The 25,303-nt window shown below is 35.9% G+C and overlaps 1 protein-coding gene across 11 annotated transcripts in view; it reads right to left on the bottom strand.

Moving 5' to 3' along the window:
- The window catches only part of LOC129000065 (piezo-type mechanosensitive ion channel component), a 213,208-nt gene that overhangs the window by 34,446 nt on the left and 153,459 nt on the right, over positions 1-25,303 (bottom strand). For all 11 annotated transcript variants that reach the window (XM_054426932.1, XM_054426925.1, XM_054426928.1 and 8 more), the window contains 3 exons: positions 8,516-8,682; positions 8,053-8,241; positions 7,493-7,640 (listed from right to left, as the gene is read on the bottom strand). In XM_054426932.1, the coding sequence (XP_054282907.1) occupies positions 7,493-7,640; positions 8,053-8,241; positions 8,516-8,682 (504 nt within the window). The remainder of the gene's footprint in view (positions 1-7,492; positions 7,641-8,052; positions 8,242-8,515; positions 8,683-25,303) is intronic.

The following is a 25,303-nucleotide window of genomic DNA, read 5'->3' as shown; positions in this document are numbered from 1 at the left end:
TCGGCCCACCTCTAAATGAAAGATATTCGTAGCTTGGCAGTTTAACCATTTCATTGTTCTATAAGAATTTAAACAACAATCTTATTACAATATGATTGTTTAAAGCATTATCTCTCAACTGATACCAGACTTGAGAAACAGAGGAGTATGCATATTTTAGTAGAAACAACTTCAAGTCAAAAAGACTAACAACTAGGGGTCTGCGGTGCACCAAGTCAGTAAGGTATGGTACAAGCTTAGCTTACTATAGCATTTTACACGGTACAAATTCAGCCTATTACAATAATAATTTACTTTCAGTTTTACTATCATAGTGTAAGGGTTTTATTTTTAGAAGGACGTTATTTTAAATTCGAAAGACGATTTTATTTTATTTAGAATACGATTTTATTTTATTTAGAAGGAAATGTTATTCTACTTAAGGAGATAGTTTTTATTTTTGTAAATATAAATATAATTTGAACCAGAAGGTATATTTATTATTTCGCCGAGTATAAATACGTAATTTAAATCAATAGAATATTTTGTGTTTAAAGCCGAGGCGGGCTTTGTTGTCGTCAAGTCGTATCAGTGGTTAGGAGCGATAAGGCGCGGACGAGCACGCACCGTCGAGTTACCCGTCCAAGCGCGTTGCAACCTGCACTCGCGACCTTTGCACTGATATCTGGAAAATTCCTACCGTCACAGGAGCGTATATAAAGGGCTCTGGGTACGGTGGTAAGAGAGTCAGGACCCAGCACTCGTACGGTGCGGGTTAGGCGAGTGTAGCAGTACATGCTGCACCGCTAACACGGAGTAAGGTAAGTTTAGGGAAACGTGTGCAATAGTATATTTCATTTCATTTATTTCCCACGGTTAAACCAATTTTACAAATTTGTCTACATCAAGATGATAATAAACAATAACAATAATAACAATTTACAATTCTAAAATGCATAGCAAAACAACCATAACAATATAATATTCAATGCAGTAGCAACAAATATAAATAGAAAATTGGAAATTACATAACAATAACATGACTGTATCAGCACTTGTAACTTTTGGTTGTGAATCAATCATTATTTACTTAAGTATTTACAGGTAATTTACAAGTTTAATAAGCAAGCACAAAAAAAAAAAAACATTGATAATTATTCAATACAATAGCAACAGATAATAAAGAGGATACTCAAAGATAACATAATTATTTACAGCATTATATTACATGATTAAAAATACAGTAGCAGAACAGATGGCACCAATAATAAGTAGGAGAAGTGTGTTTGGAGGAAAAGTGAACACACTACATTATGTTGAAAGAAAACTATGAAAAGTGAGGAGACCATGCCCCCACTAAAAAAAAACACAAACACTTAGATGTGGCCCTTTAACGCAGCCACCAAACACCCAGCACTACACAGAAGCTCAATTCCACCACCAACGGACCCAGCCACTTCGTACTGTACTTGAAGAAGACTCTCCATCTATCACTGCTCCAAGTAGAGGACTGAGCGTCTAAACGTACCCAAGGAGTCCGAGAAGAAATCCACCAGATTGCAGACCTCGTTACCAGCTCTCAGCATTCTAGGAATAGGACTATGACGAAGGTAGTTAGTGCTTCTGAGTTTCAGCTCAAAAAGGCATTGTGCTCTGGTAGGTGAAGGGGTCCTGAAGTTGACCAGATGAAGTAGGTAGGGGCAATCAGTAACTCCATTTATCAGCTTATAGAGAAATACCAAATCAGCAATCAGGCGTCTAGAAGACAGAGACGGTAAACTTAGGTTGATTTCGAGCTCGGCAATAGGAACCTCTCTGTAGGCATAGCCATTCTTCTCTCCCAGTATTCTTATGAATCTTCTCTGTATTGACTGAAGCTTATCAATTTGTCCCAGCTGATATGGAGACCATATCGAGGAAGCATATTCCAGGATCGGTCTAACTAATGACTTGTATAACAATGTCATAGTCCGGGTGTTGAGGCCGAATTTTCCCAGCCTAAAGACCAAACCCATCATCCTTGATGCTCTTAAACAAATACCATCAATGTGAGTACTGAAGTTCAGAGAGGAATCCATATACACACCAAGATCTCTCACAATATTGCACCTTTCAATGAGATCACCACCCAAGTACAGGTCCTTGGCAATTGGAGATTTTGTTCGATGAAAAGTAATGTGCTTGGACTTGGAAGGATTTATTTCCATCAGGTTTGAATCACACCAATTGGAGAGTTGGTGGAGCAAAGCCTGCAGCAAACGAAAGTCATCATCTGTTCTTATTGTCTGGTATAGCTTGACATCATCAGCAAACAATGAATATCTAACGCTCAAGTTTTTACCAATGTCGTTGATGAACAGCAAAAATAAGAGTGGTCCTAGCAGTGAGCCTTGAGGAACACCTGACGTGGCAATAAAGGAAGCTGACACGTTAGAGCCATATTTTACACTACAGCTAAAGTCCGATTCGGTAAGTAACTACCGAACCACTGCCACAGATTCCCAACAATTCCATAACCCTGCAACTTGGCAAGAAGGTAGCTATGGCTGACCTTGTCAAAGGCTTTAGCGAAATCAACGTATATAGCATCCACCTGATTTCCAACGCTAAATGCTTCCAAAATGTAGTCCTGGAAAACCAGTAAATTAGAGATTGTAGATCTGCCCAATGTAAATCCATGTTGCTCTTCCACGACCACTTGCCTAAAACAGGGCTTGATAAAATCCAGCACCAGACCTTCAAAAACTTTACCCACTGCTGATTGGATGACAATGGGTCGGTAATTCCTGACGTTAGAGGGATTGCCCAACTTTAGGATGGGTACAACATAGCTGTGTTTAAGTAATGGTGGAAAGCAGCCGCCAGATAATGAAGCATTGAATAATTTAACAAGAACAGGAGCAAGCTGACTGCTGCAATGCTTAAGAACCGCTGGTGTTATATTTATTATGTTATTGCTATATATTGCACCGTACGATATTAAAGCGAACGGTAGGGAAGAGCGTGCAATAGTTATATATTGCACCGCACGGGGTTTAGAATAGGCGTTAGGGATTTCGGCCCATGTTTATTTTACCCATCGACGATATTCGGTCATCGGGGCACTAATCTAAGCGAATGGTAGGGAAACGTGTGCAATAGTTATATATTGCACCGCTCGGGGTTACAATAGGCGTTGGGGATTTCGGCCCGCGTTTATTTTACCCATCGACGATATTCGGCCATCGGGGCACTAATTTAAGCGAACGGTAGGGAAACGTGTGCAATAGTATATACTAGGTGAAACCCGTCGAAATCGACGGTCACTGTCAAGGCTTACGCTAATTATTCATCGACAGAAAGTAAGGTGTAGTGGAATATACTTGAAGTGAAGTTGGCTTTTACTCTTGAACTGTTAGGGACCTCCTCGTTTATATGGTTGTGCGGCTTCATTGGCAACAAATAATTCAAATTACATAACAATGCGGCATTTGGCAAAAGCAATAAATACTGTAAATTGGCTGTTACATAAATATTGACGTTTACATGCATTGTTAAACAACGTATCTTATAAAGGATGATGTGATCTAGTTTAGAAGGAATATGACCTTTCTGTCATGAAAGTAGCTGCTTAAATAGTATTTACTCTTTGTGTATTTTTTACAGCCAAAATATTGTGGTTTTTTAAATCATGTTAACAACCCAGTGAGCCACGGTCCGTAATATAGACCACTTCAAATAATTTGTCAAGATAGGTACCATTTTAGGCCAGGTTTCTGTGTTTGGGTGTTATTACACACGATAAACTTCTTCTGCAGATAAATAATCTCCTGGAGAAATATAGGGCCTAAGCCAAATTATAAATGTCACAATGTGAGTTTGAGCATTTTGTAACTATATGGGTAAGTTACATAGTATTTTCGAGACTGCTGCTCAGTGCACTTTAAGAATTTATTATTAGACTCAAACTCAAATATCTTTATTTATTTGACAGTCGTTATAACTGCATAATAGCATCAACAAAATTTCTCTTACAAATAAAAACAATATTTCTTATAAATAAAATCTAAAAACTAAAAATCATTGATTTCTTAAGAAGTCTTCTACACTGTAACAACAGCGTGACAAAAGAAGACTCTTAACCCCTTTGCCAAATTTGTCCACACTATTTTCCATCTTCAGGGGAGCGGGCAGTGCATTGAACAGTTGAATGCCATTGCAAAATAAATGATTTTCAAAAAACGCAGTTTTGTGCTTTGGAATATCCAAATCGGACCGGCTTCTCAAACCATAGGAGATAGGGCGAGACTGATTTTGAAAAAGGTTGAAGTTTTTCTTAACAAATAGAGGTAAATTTAATGGTTTTTGTTGCTGAGTAGCGTTAGTAAACATGCACAACCCATTTCGTTATTCTAATAACATTCAAAGGCTCCCTAAGAGTTCAAATTGCAGTTTTACAGCTTAATGACTTTCTAAATCATGCGCATATTTCTACACAAATATTGTAAAATGTTTTATTCAGTTGCTGTAAACTACTATTAATTTAGCAAAATGGACACTGCTCAAATGGGCAACGTGCCCTTCTGCACTTGTTTAATTTTGTATTGTATTACGCAATCGAAGATTTTTCCAATGATTGAAAACATGTATAACAATAATCTCGTGAACCTATGATGATCTGTTGAATAATATGATAAAATATAGGCAAATGTGGGGGAAAAGGCAGACAACAACCCGTACAGCAGATATAAGATAGTTCAATAAGAAATTATTGTAAGAGTTTTGTGATAAAAGGAATTTCCACTGATTTCGTAATGGAATGTTATATTGCAAAACATTACATGATACAGAAGAAAATAAATTTTAAAATCAGAAAATAGCATTGCAAATACTTCTTTTGGACAATTTAGTAACTCCCAATAAATGTGTGTTGTTTAAAAACACAATTGAAAAATCAACAGCTGTTTCATTAAAAAGTATTATCCACATGGCCAAAATGTAAACAAATTTGTCGAGGTATCTTTAAAGGCTTCTGGGGCAGAGCCCTAAGGGAATTTACTTCATGTTTCTTTTGATAACTCATCTACAGACCAAGGCCTTTCTTTGGAGACCTCTACCAAGTTTCTACGTCCAGCCGTTCTCTCAAATTAGTGGAGACAAAGTTTCTAATTAAATATTTAGATTTCCCCATGTTAATCTTATGGGAGAAAACCCAACTTTGATGGAAGATCCTGCCCAAACTAATAAAGATTTCAAAAAACCAAAAACACTTTGCAAAACTACAGATCAGGGCCATTTTTTTGACACTTTAATCATCAAAATCGGTCCAAAAATGTGGGAGGAGTTCTGTTTACAAAAATCGGCTTAGCGTATTATATATATAGATTGCACCGTACGGTTAGGTTGCGTGTGCAATAGTTATATATTGCACCGCTCGGGGTTAGAATAGGCGTTAGGGATTTCGGCCCGCGTCCATATTTTACCCTACGACGACTTTCGGCCATCGAGGCATTATCCGGCTCGAAGGACCAAATTTATTCCCGATCGATTGCTAGGTCTGTGATAGCTGTGATGAAAAGAGTTGTATTGGAGTAAACTTTTGCTTGACTCGCACTCATTTCTGAGCTTAGACGTAGTAATAACGTTAAATCGAACCTTGGACGAAATTACCCAGGCTTCGACTGTTTATCCGGCAAACTTTATTTGTGAGGTACGTTTTTTTGACACCCCGGTAATTTTAACCTCACAATAGTCAACGGACAGTTGGTTCCGAGCACATAAAAGTCTTATCAGATATTTGTTTAAAATCTTCATAATTTATTACTAGGGTGATGATGCAATAAAAAACCCATTAGCAGTCCCAAATCCATTAATATTTTATCACGACAACAATTGTTGTATTCAAGTACTTCCAAGAACTGTTGAGTTTTATCACTTTTATTTCTTTACGACTTCCCCCAATTCTATTTTATCATAAAAATATTAGTTTTATGATGACTGTTAAATGTTATCTCTAACTCATTCAGTATTTTCGTGAATATTCAATTTGCGCTGACCATTGCCTACTGTCATAAAACTGTTTATGGCTACATATTAAACTTGTAACTAATCTAGAATCTTATTTTATAAGTTAAAATATTTGTTATAGATATTTTATCTTTCTATTGGCGAAACCACAAGCATAGTTGTTGTTTTTTGCATATTTCTTTTCTTGTTTTTTGCATATTTCTTTTCGTTATGCAAGCCTACTCGGTCTCAAATTATGTCATTGCATGTTCTGTATCTTGTCTTACATTGTTAGATGTGCCTGTTTAAGGCCTAAATGTTTTTTATTTTTCTGTATTTTTTATTGTGTTGAAGGTACTTTTTATGCAATCTAAATCTTATGAACTAGATAGTGATTATGCTACTCTCATTGTAATCAAGGCCCTCCTAAATAATTAGGTCTAGGCCTGGGTCTTTTGATTCTTTGGAAGAGCTTTAAAATATACTAAGAAAATTGGATTGAACCTGAGATAAACTAATGATTGATATGTGTGGATGTTAACTTTGTAAATGAAAAGACAATAATCTTACTCTGTGATAATCCAAATTTTAGTTTAAGAAAAAAACTTTGCAAGAGTTGTATCCATCTTATAATTAGTTTTAAAGCTGAAAAAAATGCTCTTTGCCTTTACTTCATCATAACCTCCAGTTTTTTATTGTCGTCTGCTGTGAACAGCTGGCAATTACACTGTCTTCGTACTGAATGTTTTTATATGTTTTTGAAAATTTAAAAAAACAACTAGACATTGTGTTGGTTAGAAATAATTTACCAGTTGTGTGAAATTATCTTATCAATATATGTTTCAAACATGTTTAATCCTAAAAACTCTTATCCTAATTTTAAAACCACTTTATCATGGCTATTCACAGTATCTCGGAGTAAAATAGGTACCAAAGCCTTTATCTTAACTGTGATTTTTCTTGACACAATCCTCTTAGTAGTAAAAGGTTTTGTTTTAATAATGTGTGGTACAGTAGTTATTGTTCGAAAACCAAGAATGTAGGATACTATCCATTTTCATAGCAATGTCAATGTATTAAAGTTAAAAATAATGGTATAAATACAGTTCTGAGAAGAAAACCGCAAAAATACGGGTAGCCGCGTACCGTACCGATTTTGTACCGAGAACCGAGGTACAAAATATTGTACCGTACCGAACCATACCGACCTTAAATTTTCTGTACCGCAGACCCCTACTAACAACACTAAAATCAATGTTGCTTGAACAATAATCTTACTATATTCATTGATTTGGTTCTTTCCCTTGTCGAACCAGAAGAAAAATTCCATCCTCCTACAAAAAAATAGGAAGGAAATATTGTCCGCTACTTTAAAATCAAATAGTATAGTAAAAAATAAAGCCGCTTCAATGTTTAAAAGAAATTAAAAACATCATAGATAGTGTATTGTTCCATTAGTCCACAGTAAAAGTACTGGGGGTTTTTGGTAACAAACTACTATGTTGATCAAAGCTAATTGGATACTCACTCCAAAGGATGCAAATCCAAAAATGACGACCAGGAAATTGAAGAAATCACAGAAGAACATGTAAGCGTAAACATCTGCTGTAACTCGTACGCTGGGCATCAACAGCGTCATAAAGAACCCCTTGGCAGGGCTCAGGTACTTCTCAGCTCTACAACACATGATATACCTCAGTTTGACCTCTAAAATTATGATAATGTTTGTCTGAACAAAATTATGATAAAAATACATAAAATAAATAAACACTTAGATCTAAAAAAAATGATACCATGTAAATAACGGAAACATACAGAGCTTTCTGGAGCGCACAGAGATTTAGATGTGTATACAATTTAAACAAAATTCCCTATCAAAATTGAAAATATTGAGGATTAATTTTGCGCCCCTTGGTATGCCATTAGGGTGAGGCCTATTGGTAGATTCAGTAAATTCACCCTGGGTATACTTGCATAATATCTTATAGGACCATACCTTAAGTATCTTATATTACCATATAACGATGAGATTAGCGTATGCACAAAAAAATAACGCATGAGATTATTGACAAGATAGTATTTACTCACGTGAGAGGTATGATGCCTGGGAAGTACTCGCAGTTGTCCACAGCATGAGTGTCGGACTTGTGGTGAATATCGGAGGGAGACGTAGGACTGCTGCTGTACGTAGTGGACTCAGTGGTAGACGTCACCTCGGGTGGCATCTTGCCTACATCCTCCACCGTCTTCCACAGCCCCAGTGACTTCAGCATCGACCTGCGTAGAGACAAACTCAGTAACCTACTGACAAGGGCTTGTAGAACAAGTATAGCAAATAATTGTTTTTAATTTTTAATGAAACAGCAATAATATATTGATATTTTAGCAAATGATAAATAAGAACTTTTTTTATTTTATATTGAATAGTTACAACAACCAACAATCCATGGAGGCTTACAATAGCATGTGACCTTAAGGTTAATCAAATATTTCAGAGTTTGCATTTGATTTGAGTCACATACGTTACATTACAGGCACTGGCCATTTATACCTGTGGAAGAAGACGATGAGCAGCAGAAGGAGATCGTATGAAGCATAGTCTTGTTTGCGTTCAATGCCTATGATGCGCGGTGGGAAGAACGGAACATTATCTGCCACAACTTGCTGGTTCCATGGCAGCAGCTCAAACTGGAACATGCTCTTGATGACCACTATCACCTGTAACATAGGAACATAGCCTATGAGAATTCGCTACTAGAGAAAGTGATTATGATTTGATATCCCAAAATAAAGATTAGCCAAAAGTAAATCAACTTACAATTGCAAAAATTGTCGTGCAAACTTTTATATCATTCAGTAAAAGTTAAGAGAATAATTCGGCATTGTTTGGTACAAATCTATTTTATTATTTTATTAAATAAATTAAATTTATATTTCCTTTATACATACGATTTGTAGTCTTAAATAGCTTGTAACGAGTTATTTTTCGTAGGGGGGTAAATATTTGCTATTTGGCCGCGCACCGATTGTTGAGGTAGGCAAGCGGCGGCGGCGAACCTGGCTAGTGCCCTTTGACCCGGCTTATCAGTTCGGATAAGCTTGGGTATCCCGGGACTACTGGATAGCCGAGAAGGACATTCGAGTCGTGGCCTACGGTGAGTGAACAGCTGGTTGGTGATTGTCGAGTGAGACGTGGAGTGCTTTGGTGACATCGGTGTCGTGTGAGATTGGTGCTCAAGGCGTGTTGGTGTCAAGTTGGGTAGTGAGTCAGTGACCCACTTGTGGTGAGTGGACGACTTGATATTATTAGTTTGATAATATTAATATCAGGGGCGGACTGGCCCGCCGGCCCACCGACAACAATGAGCCGAGATGTATTTCTAGAAAGCAAGAGGAAAAACTTAGGAGTAATAGTTTCAGCAGTGAATAGCAAAACATAAGTCGGGTGTGGTGAGACCTGCACCTGAATAGACACTGTCGACAAGCGAGAGCAAAGCAACTGTTCTCTCTCGTACGTGTAGGCATACTCCGAGTGAATGGCACTTTGCTCTGTGGTCGAGCGACTTAAAAACAGCTGTCCGCTTCCCGCGTAATTTTACGCCGAACCCGAAATAACTGCACTGCAACCGGCATCTGTCGGCGTCACGGTGTCGTCTGTTGTAAACAACTAGTGAAGAGTGTGAGCTGCCAATTAATGTGTCTCTGCTTAGTGTCTGATTTGTGTCTCTGTGTCGAAAGCTTCAGTTTAGTTTTATATTCATTACCTACACAGGATACATGAACGTAAGTAGTATTGTAGAATCACTACTCTTACAAAATTTAAACTAGATTTAGTGTATTATTTGTAGACTTAACCATTACACAGTGAAGGTTAAACAGTATTTTAATATGTTGCTACCGCCTATTAATTGATGATTTTAATATGCACTATGGCACTAATTGGGTAAACTTTCATATTTTTACGTTCAGATAGCCAGCCCTAAATATCTTCGTAGTTCTATCTAGGCTATAATTTCATATCGTTTGTAAAAATAGGTTAGGTAAGCCTACCCTATTTTCGTGTATTTGTAGACTTTACAATTACATTATAGGAGTTAAACAGTATTTTATTTGTGGCTAAGGCCTATTAATTAATGATTTAAATAGGCTCTATATGAACTATGAATTGGATCAAACTTGTTATATTTTGGTACACTTAGCCAGCCAAAAATATCTTCCCAGTTCTATCTAGAATATAGTTCCTTTTCGTTTGTAGAAATAGGTTAGGTAGGCCTACTTCACTGACGAAAATATCCTGAACTTTAAATTGTTTTTAAATAACAATTTAAAACATCACCTTTATTTGTAAGTTAGGCCAAGTAACTTATTTCTTTAGTTATACTAAAGCCTTGATAGTGCTAATTGCCCCTGGTGCTTGCCCTACCAATACCTTTTATGCATTACACTTACGCATTTTGATTAGTGAAATAAAATAATTTGAAGACCTAATGTTATTTTTGAGATAAAAAATATCAGCGATCTTTTATTTTTTAGCCTTTGGTAAAACAAGTCTCAGAAGCCACTTTATATTTGCTTAGCAGGTAAGGTTTATTAAATATTTATTGGGCTTACCGTATTAACCTTCATTCTTGCGAATGTTCGTTTCGTCCCAGCAAATAAGTTATTGATGGTGTTCAAACTTATTGTGGAATGTTCTGGATACTTAGTGCATAAACAAGTTTGAATAGTTTTCTCTTACCGCAGGCCTATGGATCTTAATTATGTTACAATTAGTAATTCAAGTTGAAAATGGGCACTGAACTGGCGGCTAGTGATTGGTCCAGTTTAGCGTAGCCTTCAACTGTGCCAATGACAGAGATGACATATTGGGATGACAATGTGATTGACAGATTTCATATTGGGAGGAGCTTGTTAAACTCTCCCAATATGAAATTGACCACTTCAGCCGTCATATAGATTGTCAAAAACTCCCGTTTTGTTGAAGTAAAATTTTTCCTCCAAGCTATATTATCTGTTTAAGCGTTGATTGTAAACTCGATTTATCATTTATTATTGATTTAACACTGGTAGTAAATGTATTTTTTCATTATTACAGCTAGTAATCAATTGAGTCAGTCATTTATGCTTTTTCATTATGTCTTTCATTGGCTAGTTTGATTATGTACCGTTGAATATATATCTATCAATCTTCACCAATTTACTTAAAAAAAAGTAACGCGCAATTGGTTTTAACAGCACACAAAATCAACCTACGTAAAATGTATCTGTATTAGAGCTATCAATATAAGTTGTTACAGATATTTGTTGGATTGATATGGATGACAAACCAAGAAAAAAGCGGAAGTCCGGCCATGAGTATAAAAAAGAGAAAGAGGCTTCTCAGCGGAAAGAGGCTGCATCATCTTGCACAAAACTTACATCATTTTGGGTCCAGACTTCTCAAAGGAAGCCTAATGAAAATGAAGAAAACTGTCCAACTCCAACTGTCGTCACCATCAGTGATGAAACGTCAGTTGCAATGTCCAACATTTTGACTATTGATGACCATGATGAAAATGAAGAAAACTGTCCAACTCCAACTGTTGTCACCATCAAAGATAAAACCTCAGTTGCAGCTTCCAACATTTTGACTATTGATGACCATGATGAAAATGAAGAAAACTGTCCAACTCCAACTGTTGTCACCATCAAAGATAAAACCTCAGTTGCAGCTTCCAACATTTTGACTATTGATGACCATGATGACAATGAAGAGTCCGAGAAAGCAGATTCTCACATTACTTCAACTCAAATAGTTGCCACTCCTAGTCAAGACGATGAATGCAATGCATTAAATTTTTTCCAAAAGCCCACACCAAGAGATGTCAGTGCCTTTTTTAAGTATCATCCACAACCACTTACAGAAGATGAAAACTCATCACCTTTGCCATTTGACAAATGCGTATATAAGTTTAAAAGCAATTCTAATGAATGGTTCAAACGCAATTGGCTCTCATACAATCAAAAAGATAAAAAGTTGTATTGTAGTGTATGTCTGGCTTTCTCTGACAATTCCTCTATATTCTGTAAAGGATTTGACAGGTATAGACATGTAATGCAGACAGTAGGAGAACATGAGAAGTCCAAGTCTCATTTAGAGTCTGTAAAATGTTTTGTAGCCCATAATCAAAAAAGGTCTATAGATTTTTTGTTGTTTGAAAAACAGTTGGATAAACGAAAACATGAAGTGGCCGAAAGAAGAAATGTTTTGAATGGAGTCACTGACGTGATTAAGTTGATTGGTAAACAGGGCCTTGCTTTGAGAGGTAAAAGGCACGAAGAAGGTTATAGCCTTGGTAATCCCTCTTTAAATCATGGAAACTTTCTAGAAATTTTTCTTTTACTTTCTAACTATGATGATTCATTAGGAAAACATGTTAAAAATGTTATCAGTACAAGTACCGCTGCTTTAGAGAAGAGGCAAAACAAAAGGGAAAAAGAAAAAGATAAAGAAAGAGAAAAAGGGAGAAAGGGAGAAAGACAAAGAGGTGGAAGAGGGAGTCAAACAACATTTTTAAGTAAGACTACAGTAATGAATATTGTTTCAATTATCAAAGAAATTATGGTAGCTGACCTCGTGAAGGAAATAAAGCAATCTGTAATCTTTTCTGTTCTCATGGATACAACCATAGACGTATCAGGGTATGACCAATGTGCAATTGTATTGAGGTATGTTAGTGGAAAAGAAGTGAAAGAAAAACTGTTAGGATTGGTCACTGTACAGTCAACTACTGCAGAAGGACTATTACAAACTTTGCTGACTCTGTTGGAGGCTAACGGACTGAATGTAAAGAACTGTGTTGCTGATGCCTTTGATGGAGCATCTAACATGAGTGGAGAGTATAATGGACTTGCCGCTAAATTGAAACAACTGGTTCCCAACCACACACACACATGGTGTTACGCACATGTTTTAAACCTAGTTATGACAGATACTGTTCAATGTTTACCAGTAACCATCTCATTTTTTGGACTTTTACAAGAGACCCAAGTTTTCATAAAGGAATCTTGTAAGAGGCTTAACGTTTACTTGGAGAGAAATCCAAAGATTCGATTGACATCAATTGGAGCAACAAGATGGCGATCAAGAAGTGATGCTGCAACTAAGATTTTTGGGTTCTCTTCTTGTTGGTTCTCAGATGATGGAACAGAAAACAAAGATATGACAAAAGTGGTTTATCCTGACCTCGTTATCGCTCTCTGTATAATCAGCAATTCATCTGAATTCAATCCAAAGACTAGAAATGAGGCCAACGCACTTCTGTCAAAGTTCCTTTCCTATGAAACCATTTTGATTTCTATGACTTTTCTTAAAATCTTCAGTTCCACCACGCCATTGTCGGACTACTTACAAACCCAAAATCTTGACTTCACCCAAGCATGGGCATTAGTTGCCGCAGCACAAAAGTCTTTGGGAAAACATCGTAACGAGTTTGAATTTGAAAATGTTAAGAAGGCTGCTGACAGATTTGTGTCTTACGTGACTGCATCCATCGACAAAAAGTTAGATGAAGACCCTTCTTTAGATGCAGACAAACTGTGCATTGAGACAGAATTGCCCAAAAAAAGGAAACGAACCGCCAAGAGAGTACATGGTGACTCAACTGAAGATGCCTTTGTCAAATCAACTGAAGAAGACCAGTTCAGGATAAAAGTTTATAATGTAATAATGGACAAAATAAATGGAACGTTGAACTCAAGATTTTCTGACCAAAAACACTTATATTTGGACCTGTCTTGCTTCGACCCTAGAAGATTTCCCGAGTTTAAGAAAAATGGACTGCCACCAAATGCCTTGGAGAAAATTTGCACGTTGGTGCAAGATGTAGACAGAGAAAAACTGAAAGAAGAACTCCAATACTTGTTCAGAGTATGGTCTGATTTAAACTTGACAATCGAAGAAAGATTTTCAGAGTTGAAATCTAAAAGTGAGTCGAGCAATGATGAATCCACTGAAGATGAAGATGAAACTAAGACATGCGAAGATGAGGAGGAATATAAGACTTGCTCTTACACATCAGAATGCAAGCAGTGTATCAAGTGTGTTTTTAATGTGATATATGAGTACAACATGTACTCAGTATCATTTCCTGAACTATACAAAGTCTATAAATTTATCTTGACCATCCCTTTGACACAAGTTAGCTGTGAGAGAACATTCTCAACACTCAAATTTGTAAAATCAAGACTTCGGGCAACATTGAACCAAGATAATTTAGAGGCTCTTATTATGATGCAAATAGAAAGAGAGAGGGTCACTTCCATAGACAACGATGTTGTAATAGCTAAGCTATGTGAAAAGAGCGATGAAATGAAGAGGCTCTTGATCTATTGAATAGACTGTCATTTTTGTGTGATTAGTTTAGTTGTTAATAAAATTGACTTTTTTCAGAACTAACTCATACTTTAATTTCCGTCTCCTCAATACAAAATCTGACTAAGTTATAAGCCTAAACAAAACCAACCTTAATAAAGTTAATCTTAAATATGATGAGAACAAATATAAATTTAAAACGAATTCACAAATTATAGTTTATTTCATTTTCGTAGCTGGCAGTTGAATCAAAATAATAAAACACCTTTTTAGGGTTACAGTTTTGACTTAATGCCATGCTAAGACAGTTTCAGTCAATAAATTTGTTTTGTTAACAGTAAAAGCATATTGTTTGGGTTAAAATAATATCATAGAAATCTAAAATATGTAACTTCTGTTATTTAGAGTGCCATTGTACAGCAGCTGCAGGTTCAGGTTGTAAACAGGAAGCACATGATTTATATTGTATGTATGCAGCCAAGTCATGCGAGGGAAAATAGTGAAAATACGCAAATATAATACAAAAGAACCTTAGAAAATCATTTGTGATTTTGTTTGGATATTTACTGTCAGAGTAGCACAAAGTCGTGTGGGTAAATAGTCTAAATTTTGTAATCAAAACATGGGTCAAGTGTCAGTTATCTGATTTTCCACTGTTAATGCATCTAGATTGCCTAAAAATGCGAGTTTACAGGTATAATTTTTAAAAAACCGGACCCCCCCATGTACTGGGGGGTTTTCCATACCCCCAGACCCCCCGGTATGCGCCCTCAGGCTGGTCAAGGTTTACGCCCTAATGGAGTACCCAGTCCGCCCCTGATTAATATCTGGTTTTATTGCGAGAGTTAGAGTTGTAACCATGCTGGTCAAAGCCTGACGGTAGTTAGGATTTATATTAGTCAGGAATAATATCAAAGTGTATTCCTGACGGTTCTGGGCAGGTGCTAGAGCGCAAATAAATAATATAATTTTTTGACTGTAGTAGTTATTATTTTGCGTTGTACCAAGAGTTAGTTATATTACTAATAACTCTGAGGCCCGACAAACCTAGGCTGCACGATTTAGCGTGCGTAGTTGGAAACACGTGGCCAGTAGGCTAGTAGCATTGACTTTATATCTCTAGCTAATATTATTAGCCTATTAACAGAAGCCCAGCTAAGTAACATAAAGTTGGTAGTAGCAGTAGCAGTAGTAGGGTTGTTATTGTTTATTCATTTGATTATTTTAATTTATCCTGAACAGCTTGTTTGGTAATCCAACACGTTATCTTGGTAGCTTGGATAGCGGAGTACCGGCTATCGGATAATATATTTATCTAGTGTTCGGAATGTGTTTAATATTTATTTATCTGCTACGAAGTAACTCAATAATTTGATAGTAGTGCAATTGGCATTTAGCTTTGCTTGTTTGGCTTGGTAGTTATTGAGACCAGCTACTAGTGGTGTAGTCACTCTACCTATAGTGCACTTGTATTGTTATCTGGTATTATTATTGAGTGAACTGTTTGATTGTTAGCTTGGGCATTAGAGTTGTGTATTGGATTATAGTAGCCTAGTAAACCCCGCCTGGTGATAACTCGCGTTGCGGTTTTTATCGGCAAGTCGTCGTGTAACTCACCGTGTTTTAGGCACTCTGGGCTTAACTATTGGATAGTTAGGACGAAGCCCGAGTTGCGTAGTCAGCAACGACCCCCTAGGAGTGTGGAGAATCGGCGTAGGCCTGGTAGTGATTATTGCACGTTTGTTTTGGTGACTTGTTTTTGACTTGTTCACAGTGCCCGTGTATGAGCCAGTCCTATACCGGTTAGACCCGGCTATTGGCCTAGTGGTTTCCCTGACCTTGTCGCAGACCCTGGAACTTTACCCAGCCATTGTAGGCTGAGCTATCCTTGGCAAACGGTTTGCGACTGCACGCACTTTTATTTATTTTTTCCAGTGCGAGAAGTCAGCGTTGCAAGCTAAGACTTATAAATTCTCATCGTCAACACATTTTTAAAGTTTATGATTGTTGTTTCATATAGTTAAATGATCCATGGATTATCGTTGTTTTAAAAAATCTGGGAAAAGCTAGATAAAAAAATGTATTAATTTAAAAGCAAGGTCTACTTGGGTAGGTAAAGTTGATTATCAAAGAGTGACATTGTGAAGTAATTACAATTGATTATTGATACATTAAGAAAGAAGAATGAACAGATTCAATATCGATTTTATGATCAAAGTTCCAGTCGGCTGATAGCACACAAAACGTTCAAGACATATTTAACTTGATATTTCTGCTCTCAGGTTTTACAAACCTCCTTCCAGATACTGTACCACTATTTTCATTTTTTATTTACTTGAACCATCACAGTTTTTCATTCACTGCCTTTATGTTGACAAACGAAAATCTATATTTATAAGTGAGGATTAGGGGTCTGCGGTGCACCGAAAAAGTCGGTACGGTACAAGCTTATTTACCGTCATCGGTTCTGTACAGCATTTTACACGGTACAAATTCGGTACAAATTCGGTTCGGTACAGCCTAATTATAATAATAAATTACTTTCAGTTTACTATCATAGTCAAGACAGTTGGTTCCAAGCACATAAAAGTCTTATCAGATGTTTTTTACGATCTTCATAATTTATTACTAGGGTGATAATGCAATAAAAACCCCATTAGCAGTTTCAAATCCATTAACAGCCTGGATCTCTTATCACGACAATAATTGTTGTATTCAAGTACTTCCAAGAACTGTTGAGTTTTATCACTTTTATTTCTTTACAACTTTCTCCAATTCTATTTTATCATAAAAATAATAGTTTTATGATGACTGTTAAATGTTATCTCTAACTCAGTCAGTATTTTCGTAGATATTCAATTTGCCGCTGGCCATTGCCTACTGCCATAAACTGTTTATGGCTACATATTAAACTTGTAATTAAATCTACAATTTTATTTTATAAGTTAAAATATTTGTTATAGATATTTTATCTTTCTATTGACAACCACAAGCATAGTTGTTGTTGTTTGCATAATTTTTGTTTTCGTTATTCAAGCCTACTCGGTCTCAAGTTATGTCATTACATGTTCTGTATCTTGTCTTATATTGTTAGATGTGGCTGTTTAAGGCTTAAAATGTTTTTTAGTTTCCTGTATTTTTGTGTTGTGTTGAAGGTACTTTATGCAATCTAAATCTTATGAACTAGATAGTGATTTTGCTACCCTCATTGTAACCTAATCAATTTATATATAGGCCCTCTAAATAATTAGGTCTAGGCCTGGGTCTTTTGATTCTTTGGAAGAGCTTCAAAATATACTAAGAAAATTAGATTGAGCCTAAGATAAACTAATGATTGATTTGATTGATAGTGTGGATGTTAACTTTGTAAATGGAATGACAATAATCTTACTCTGTGATAATCCAAACTTTAGTTTCAGAAAAAAACTTTTTTAACAGTTGTATCCATCTTATAACTAGTTTTGAAGCTAATACAAAAATATGCTCTTTGCCATTACTTCATCATAACCTCTAGTGAACAGCTGGCAACTACACTGTCTTCGTACTGAATGCTTTTATATGTTTTAAAACATTTTAATACCCCCGCCGCAGCAAACCTGCCGACTAAGCGAATTTCCATTTGTCTGAATTGATTTTCAGTTAAATATATTTTAATAACATTAGGTTTAACGAGTACCTAGGTTTGCTGCTACAAGAAAACTAATAAAGTGTGTTTTTGAGTAAAGTATTGATAGCTTAGTACGAAATAAATAAATTTGCCAAGTTTGATCAAAATATAGCCATAAACAAGCAAACTACAACATTTGACAATATTCTCCATAAGAATAACATGGGAATTTTAAATTTACAATTTTTTTAATTTTCTCCGTTACTAATAATCAAACAAAAATACTTTTACATACTAAATTATTTGTTTTTTTAAGCTCTTTAAAAAGGTTTAAAGATAAATCGGGAAATTTTGTGTTTTGAGGGTCAAAAGTATGAAAAACCAATTTTTACCCCATAAAACCCCCCGTAAAGCCCCGTTCCCATGGTCCGATCGTGCTGGTTCGCGAACTCATTCAAGTTTATCCCGCTTTACACCATTAAACCAAATTTCATCAAAATCGGACAAAAATTACTCAAGTTATCGCGTTCACGGACGTATATATATATATACTAGCTGTACCCGCGGGCTTTGCCCCGTTTAACTTCATACGTGAGCTCGTTCGCATGGCTCAATCACGTCCTGGTTGAAGTTCGTTCGCTACGCTCACTCACCTTTAGGTTGGAGCTCATTCGCTGCGCTCACACGTCCTGGTTGAAGTTCGTTCGCTACGATCACTCACCTTTACGGTTGGAGCTCGTTCGCTGCGCTCACTTGCCTTCAGGTTAGCTCGTTCGCTACGCTACCTCGCCTCCGGGTTGAAGTTCGTTCGCTACGCTCACTCACCTTTTGGTTTCAAATTCTAGCTGTTGTCAAATATTAAAAAAAATGATAGTGCTGCACTCTGTTGGTAATCCTTGTAACTTTAATGCTATTGAACATCATAGAACAGAACCAACTTGTTTAATTGAAACAGCTGTTATGATTCATTAATTCCATTTAAATATGAGTACTCATTAGGTTAACATGCGAAACTCCAGAGCCACTGGGGCGGAGCCCGAGAGTCCGATCAGAATAAAAACCACTTAGTTTTCCTATTTAATGCCTAAAGAATCAGTGTACCAAATTTCAGCCTCCTAGGTAAGTGGGAAGTGGGAGAATTAGTGATGAGTGAGTGAGTGAGTCAGTCAGTCAGTCAGTCAGTCAGTCAGTCAGTGAGGGCTTTGCCTTTTATATATATAGATATTTATAACGATGTACGGAGGGATAATGCTACTTGATTTTTAGATTCAGTGATATCACTACCGGCCGTCCCCCCTCCGCGCCACTTCCGGCGTTCGAGGCCGGGTAGCAGTATCCCTCACTCAGTATTTACTCGAGCCGTGCGTCGATTCTACGCCAGTTGATACGAAATGCAGGATAGTACTACCTAAAATACGTGTTGCCAACTGTTGAATTAAACCCCACTGTCATCTCACAACTTCTTTATTTACTGTTATTTTATTCTTTAACTAGCTGTGTGCCCGTTCTACGCACGGGGATCTTATAGTAGTCAGTTGAAACCTTCTTATATTAAGATTAAGAATAGCAGTTAGTTTGCATATTTGCAGATATGCTGGCAAAACTATTATATATAAACCTTCGCAAATACAGTATCTGACAGTTCAAGCCAAAATAAATGCTTCGCAATTAAATGTCACCCGGATCGTCGTGGTCCATATGTCCAATGATTAAACTAAAAAATGTTTTATAGATCCATGAAGCGTAGCCCTAAAGTAGGCCTAAAATTGAAAGTTACTTTCCACATCGGTTAACTTAAACGTATTTAAAGTACTACCTCAACCTCACCATTTAACACTTTATTCCGGTTGACATTTTCAGTATCAAAGGTGCTCTTGTCCATTCCGTGAAACACTGAGAAATAAGGACATTAATGCGTTACCAACAGACATACACACAACAATCCAAAAAAGGCCACGAACTATTGATACATAAACAATATAAAGGCGTAAACAATTCATGATGGTTTGCCCAACAAATGTTTTACTCAAATAGGTTATCATTTTCTTAGCATACCGGGTAAGCTAAGATTTGGAATCCAGACAGAAAAAGCAAAACTTATACAGAGTTAAGACATCACTTAAATTGAATACGGACGGCTCTAATAAATAAGGTGCAACACCAACGATAACTAATTTGTAAACTACAGTGATGTGTTGGTACCTACGTAAAAATGATTCTAGCAGCTACCAACGGTTCTAAGGAAAAGAAAGTACCTACGTAAGAACCTACCGAAGAACTATAGTACATCCGACCAGTTAAATACATTAATATCTAGTCCCGAGGTTATTGATCTCTTGCTTTTGGATTTTCTCGTAAAAAGTTATAGCGTAAACTTATCGGTGTCAGTTTGAAAAAAAAAACAACCTTACACAAACAACTTTTTGTTATTTAATAGATTACGCATTCTCAAAACAATGATTAGTATATCTATTAACATTAGAAGGAAATGTGACGAAAATCACACAATGTTGGGGTTTTGGTCATTTGTAATTATATTTCTTAAGTAGGTAGGCCATGTATTCTATGGAAAAGTACCGGTATCAAGGATCGTCGTCAAAAAGGTTGTTATGAATAAATATGTAGGCTTACGTACCCAAGATATGAGCTATGGGCCTATTGGCTGTATGGTCCAACGATTGCATCACACGGTGAGTAGAAACAGAAAGTGACAGTGACACATTGGAAAAGCGAGTTTAGCACTTCCTCTGTTAAACCTCTGTTACAATCACCCACTGCAGTTGTGATTTTTTACTTTACACTTTACACAACCGCCATTGAAGCGCCGTCAATGAGTGGAAACCTTTTTTGTAAGCTATTGGCGACGATCATTTCAGTGTCCAGCCCTATACAACACTGATTCAAGGCCTTCTTTCTGGTTGTCAAAACTCAAGAAACATTTTATACTCAAAGAATTTCTGGTTCCGATTTGGACGATGTCTAGTTATTTAATTTTATTTACGGTTACACTATTAGGCTATATTATTGCACTTGCGATTAATTAAATCCGTTATGTAAGAAAAACGTTTTTAATCTCACTTGGTTGGGATTTGCTTTCACAACGTGATTCGAAATGGTTGCGGTATTTGTAAACAACATTTGTAAACATATCATTGACAGCTAGAAAAAATAATCTTGATCCGAACAGCTGTTCGTTATTTCATAGACGATTACAGGGTGTCCCGGAACTCTCTACCAATATATTAGGGCATTGCTCCTGGGTAAGAAACATACCTCAATATCATATTTAAATTGTCCGGAAGTCCTTGGTTACTCACCCAGCCACCATTTTGTTTCTTTCAGTTATTAATTTTTTTCTAAAGAATGGTTAAACATACGAAATGGAAACTTTGCACAAACATTTATGACAACTAGACAAAGCTACAAAAAAATTATGAAGATTTTTAAAAGTCATAAAACAAAATTGCGGCCATTTAAAATTTTGTTTCTTAAATAACTCAAAAACCATTGATTTTACAGAAATTTTAAATGGCCACCATTTTGTTTTATGAATTTTAAAAATCGTGATAATTTTTTGGTAGCTTTGTCTAGTTGTTATAAATGTTAGTGCAAAGTTTCCATTTCGTATGTTTAACCATTCTTTAGAAAAAAAATAATAACTGAAAAAAACAAAATGGTGGCTGTGTGAGTAACTAAGGACTTCCGGACAGTTGAAATATGATATTTAGTTATGTTTCTTACCCAGGAGCAATGCCCTAAAATATTGGTAGAGAGTTCCGGGACACCCTGTATATATAATTCCGTAAGTCAAATTTTTGTAAAGAAATTGTGAGTGACTGGATGGCCGTAGAAGGATGGGAGGGGTCTTATTTTAAAGGGCTTGACGTGAATTTTGAGGGAAAACTATTCATTTTTCTTATTTTTTTTACCATAAATTCACAACAGAATAAAACTTTTCCCATTAAAACAACATGGGGTTTAATTTGTTTACATCTTTTGAAATTAAAACAGCTGTGCCACAGATTTGAAAACAGTGATCAATACACACATTTGGTTTACTTTTAGCCAGTCAACTATGAAATGTATACTATAATAAAACTGAAATATTGAAGATTAGTCGGAAAAACGTCTGCATTCTTTGTTTATATTTAAATCATATACTCAAGTTTCATTTTTTCATGCTTTTACGTTATTGTCGTGTTAAAGGAGTAAACAACATAGAATAAATATTTTGTATAAATAATCAAAGAGTCGAAATTAAATCTAACTTCTGTTTTGTTTTTATTTTTAAATCATATGTTCAAGTTTATTTTAAATGATGTTGTTTTCTTTATATTTCTACACATTTTAAGGTTAAGGTTGTGTAAATATATACAACTAAAATAACCTATAAATGTTATCGGTTCTAAAATAGTGGATTTGCATTCCTTCGTAAGTAAATTTTTTAGTGCAGTGAATATACAACGTAGAGTAATCATATTCTATCATACTTTTATAAAATCACCAGGGATTCAAGATGTTTTGGTATGTAGGCTGCTGGATATATATTCTTTTCATTATAAGTACTGTAATTAATATGAACGCCAGGGGAATACCACAAAGGCGGGGAACTGTTCATAGGAATGACAGTGCGCGTAGGAGAGCAAGAGTAGATAATGACGAACTTAATCAAGATATGTTACAACCCCTTTTTAGGAGACCCATGGTAGACGAGAGAAATGTAAAGATCCATGATGCAGGATTATTGGACCAAGAGTGCATTCAATGTAGTGCTCTTCATTTTAGAGAAGAACTAACGAATAATCATTTTATGACATGTTGCCATAACGGACTTATTAACCTTCCTCAGTCAAAAACTAATGTAGAACTTAAAAGTTTGTTTGAAGAGAGCCCACAACTGTATAAATTCATTCGACAATGCAACAGTGCGATGGCTTTTGCTTATTTTTCAGCCAGTAAGAAAGATATTCCAGGAAAAGGACCATACTGTTTCAAAATTCAAGGACAGATTTATCGTTCAATCTCAGATTTGCTGCCTCAACATGATGAAGACCCCGTGTATGGCCAATTGTACATTATTGACACATCAACAGCAACAGAAATTCGTCAAAGGCGTCGAGAAAATAGTGACTTAAAACCTGAAATATTGTCAAAACTAGCTGAAATTCTATTAGAAAATCCATTTGCACAAATTTACAAAAGAGCTTCGGAAGAAATGGTTGTAGGCCTACAAGGTGACAGTGAATTAGAACTTAGGTTTGTAGACAGGATAAATATGGATCGTCGTAGGTATAATAAGCATACTGCAAATGAAATTGCAGGCGTCTTCAATTCATCTGAAGGCGAACCTCCAATGAATTTTTAAAATTCCAAACAGGGAAGCTTTTATTTATCCTCATTAACCACAAGACCAAAGCTACCTTAGTAAACCAGTATTTATTCACAAACAATGATATGTTTGCTGCCTTTTCATGTTAAACCACTGGAGTGATTCAAATTATTTATTGAAAATGACATCAACAAAAGCAAACAAAAAGAACAACAAACTGGTTTTTACACAAAAGATATGGTAGGGATTCATATTCTGACACATAGATAATGTTATTCTGAGTTTGTTTAAATACCGGTATTGCAAAAAGTTGTTTTACATTTGAGCTTTTTAGGGACTTATGTCCCTACAAGCCACTAGTGTGATAAAAATTGAACGAAAATTTGACAAAAATCGCACAAAACTGCATTTTTGAACGTCCGTAATTTTATTTACAAAGTAGTGAGGCTATATTTAAATCACTTAAGACACTCTCGCCAATCCAGTGAATACATTAAAATGACTTGGATCTTGATAGGTACTCTGGTTTTCACGGAGAAGATTGCGTAAAATGCCATCTTGAGTGTTACAGACAAAGGGAAAGACAGACAGACAGACAGACAGACAGAAATAGAGATAAGACTCGTTTCTGCTTCTTTAATGTATAAAACGTAAAAATAACCTAAAAGTATATAATTCTGAGCAAAGTACAGACAAAACTCTAATTTTATTTATATAGATTTTCGTATTACCTAAATTATAAACTTACATATGTTTTGTGAAGTTTTACGTTCATTTATACAATTCCCATTATGTACGGACTTTGTCTCGTTATAATATCCCGCATATGACCTTTGACTATTATTACAATAGTTATTCTGTATCCAATAGTGAATGATATAACATACGATTTTTCAAAACATATTATTATTAACCAATCGTTTCAATTGTTTAAATTTAAAATTCTCATAATGCAACTGGTTAAATGAAATATAAAATTCCAAAGTACAAATGATAAAAGACACGTCATTTCTCAGATACAACTAATCTCAGTTTAACATTGTTGTTATTAACTCCGTTTAGTGATTGATTTAAAATGAATGTAGGATAAGTAAAAACAGTCGATGATGCGTAGAATCATTGCAATAATAAAATGCTGATAAGTTTCATCGTAGGTGAACGCAATGCTTAGAATCTGTTTTAAATTACACAAGAAGTGACAATATGTATACGTGTACTAGTGGATGATGTTCTAACATTTTGAATGGTTACGTAACCTTAAACATTAACGTCAAGTTATTTATAGGCCTACTGTGAATATATATTTAGTCTGTGATTTTCGGTTTTTGGACGACTTTTAACTCGATGTACAAAAAGTATATGTAACATAGTTACTACTCGGTGTAGGTGTAACATATTATGTTTTCTGAGGGAAATATATTTTTCAATAATTACTAACGATTACAAATGATAAAATTGTAAGTAGAACCTTTGTTTTAGTAGGGTGATCTTTAATCCGTGTAGTTTTTGCTGGACTAAGGCCTGTTTCACATCTACCCGGCTGCCGGGTGCCGGGTGTCGTTTAACCGGCAATGGGGTGAAGAAGTATATGGCCCCGTTCACACATGCACGGCATGTGTCGTGACCGGTTAATCACTTGCCCGGCTGCCGGGTACTAGTCGAGGGATGCCGGGTGCCCCCTCGGCGAAGGCCGGCTGCCGGTGTCGGTAAAACAGGCCGGCTGGAGTAGTGGGTATAGTGGCCAAATGTGACTGTTCACATACAACCGGCACCTGCCGTCTGTCGGGTGCACCAAATGTACTTTTAGTTCAGTTGTTTGTTGTTATTGTGTATTAATTTTGGGTATTTGTTTGCAAAGTTTTGGTCATGTCGGAAATAGACCATGAACTACTTATCAATTTAGTTCAAGAGCAGAATTATTTGAATTCAATTGAATTTTTACTCAATTATAATTTTCATTTATTTTATTTTATTACATAACATTGAATTGAATTTCACTCAAATTCAAACAGAATTAAATTTAAAAAAATCCAAATATAAATACAGTTGC

Source organism: Macrosteles quadrilineatus, unplaced genomic scaffold (genome assembly GCF_028750875.1).
Source record: "Macrosteles quadrilineatus isolate MER2022 unplaced genomic scaffold, UCM_ALF_1.0 Scaffold_8__2_contigs__length_117827958, whole genome shotgun sequence".
Taxonomy (NCBI): domain Eukaryota; kingdom Metazoa; phylum Arthropoda; class Insecta; order Hemiptera; family Cicadellidae; genus Macrosteles; species Macrosteles quadrilineatus.
Note: the sequence above shows the minus strand (reverse complement) of the source record. Positions and strands in the feature narration are given on the sequence as shown.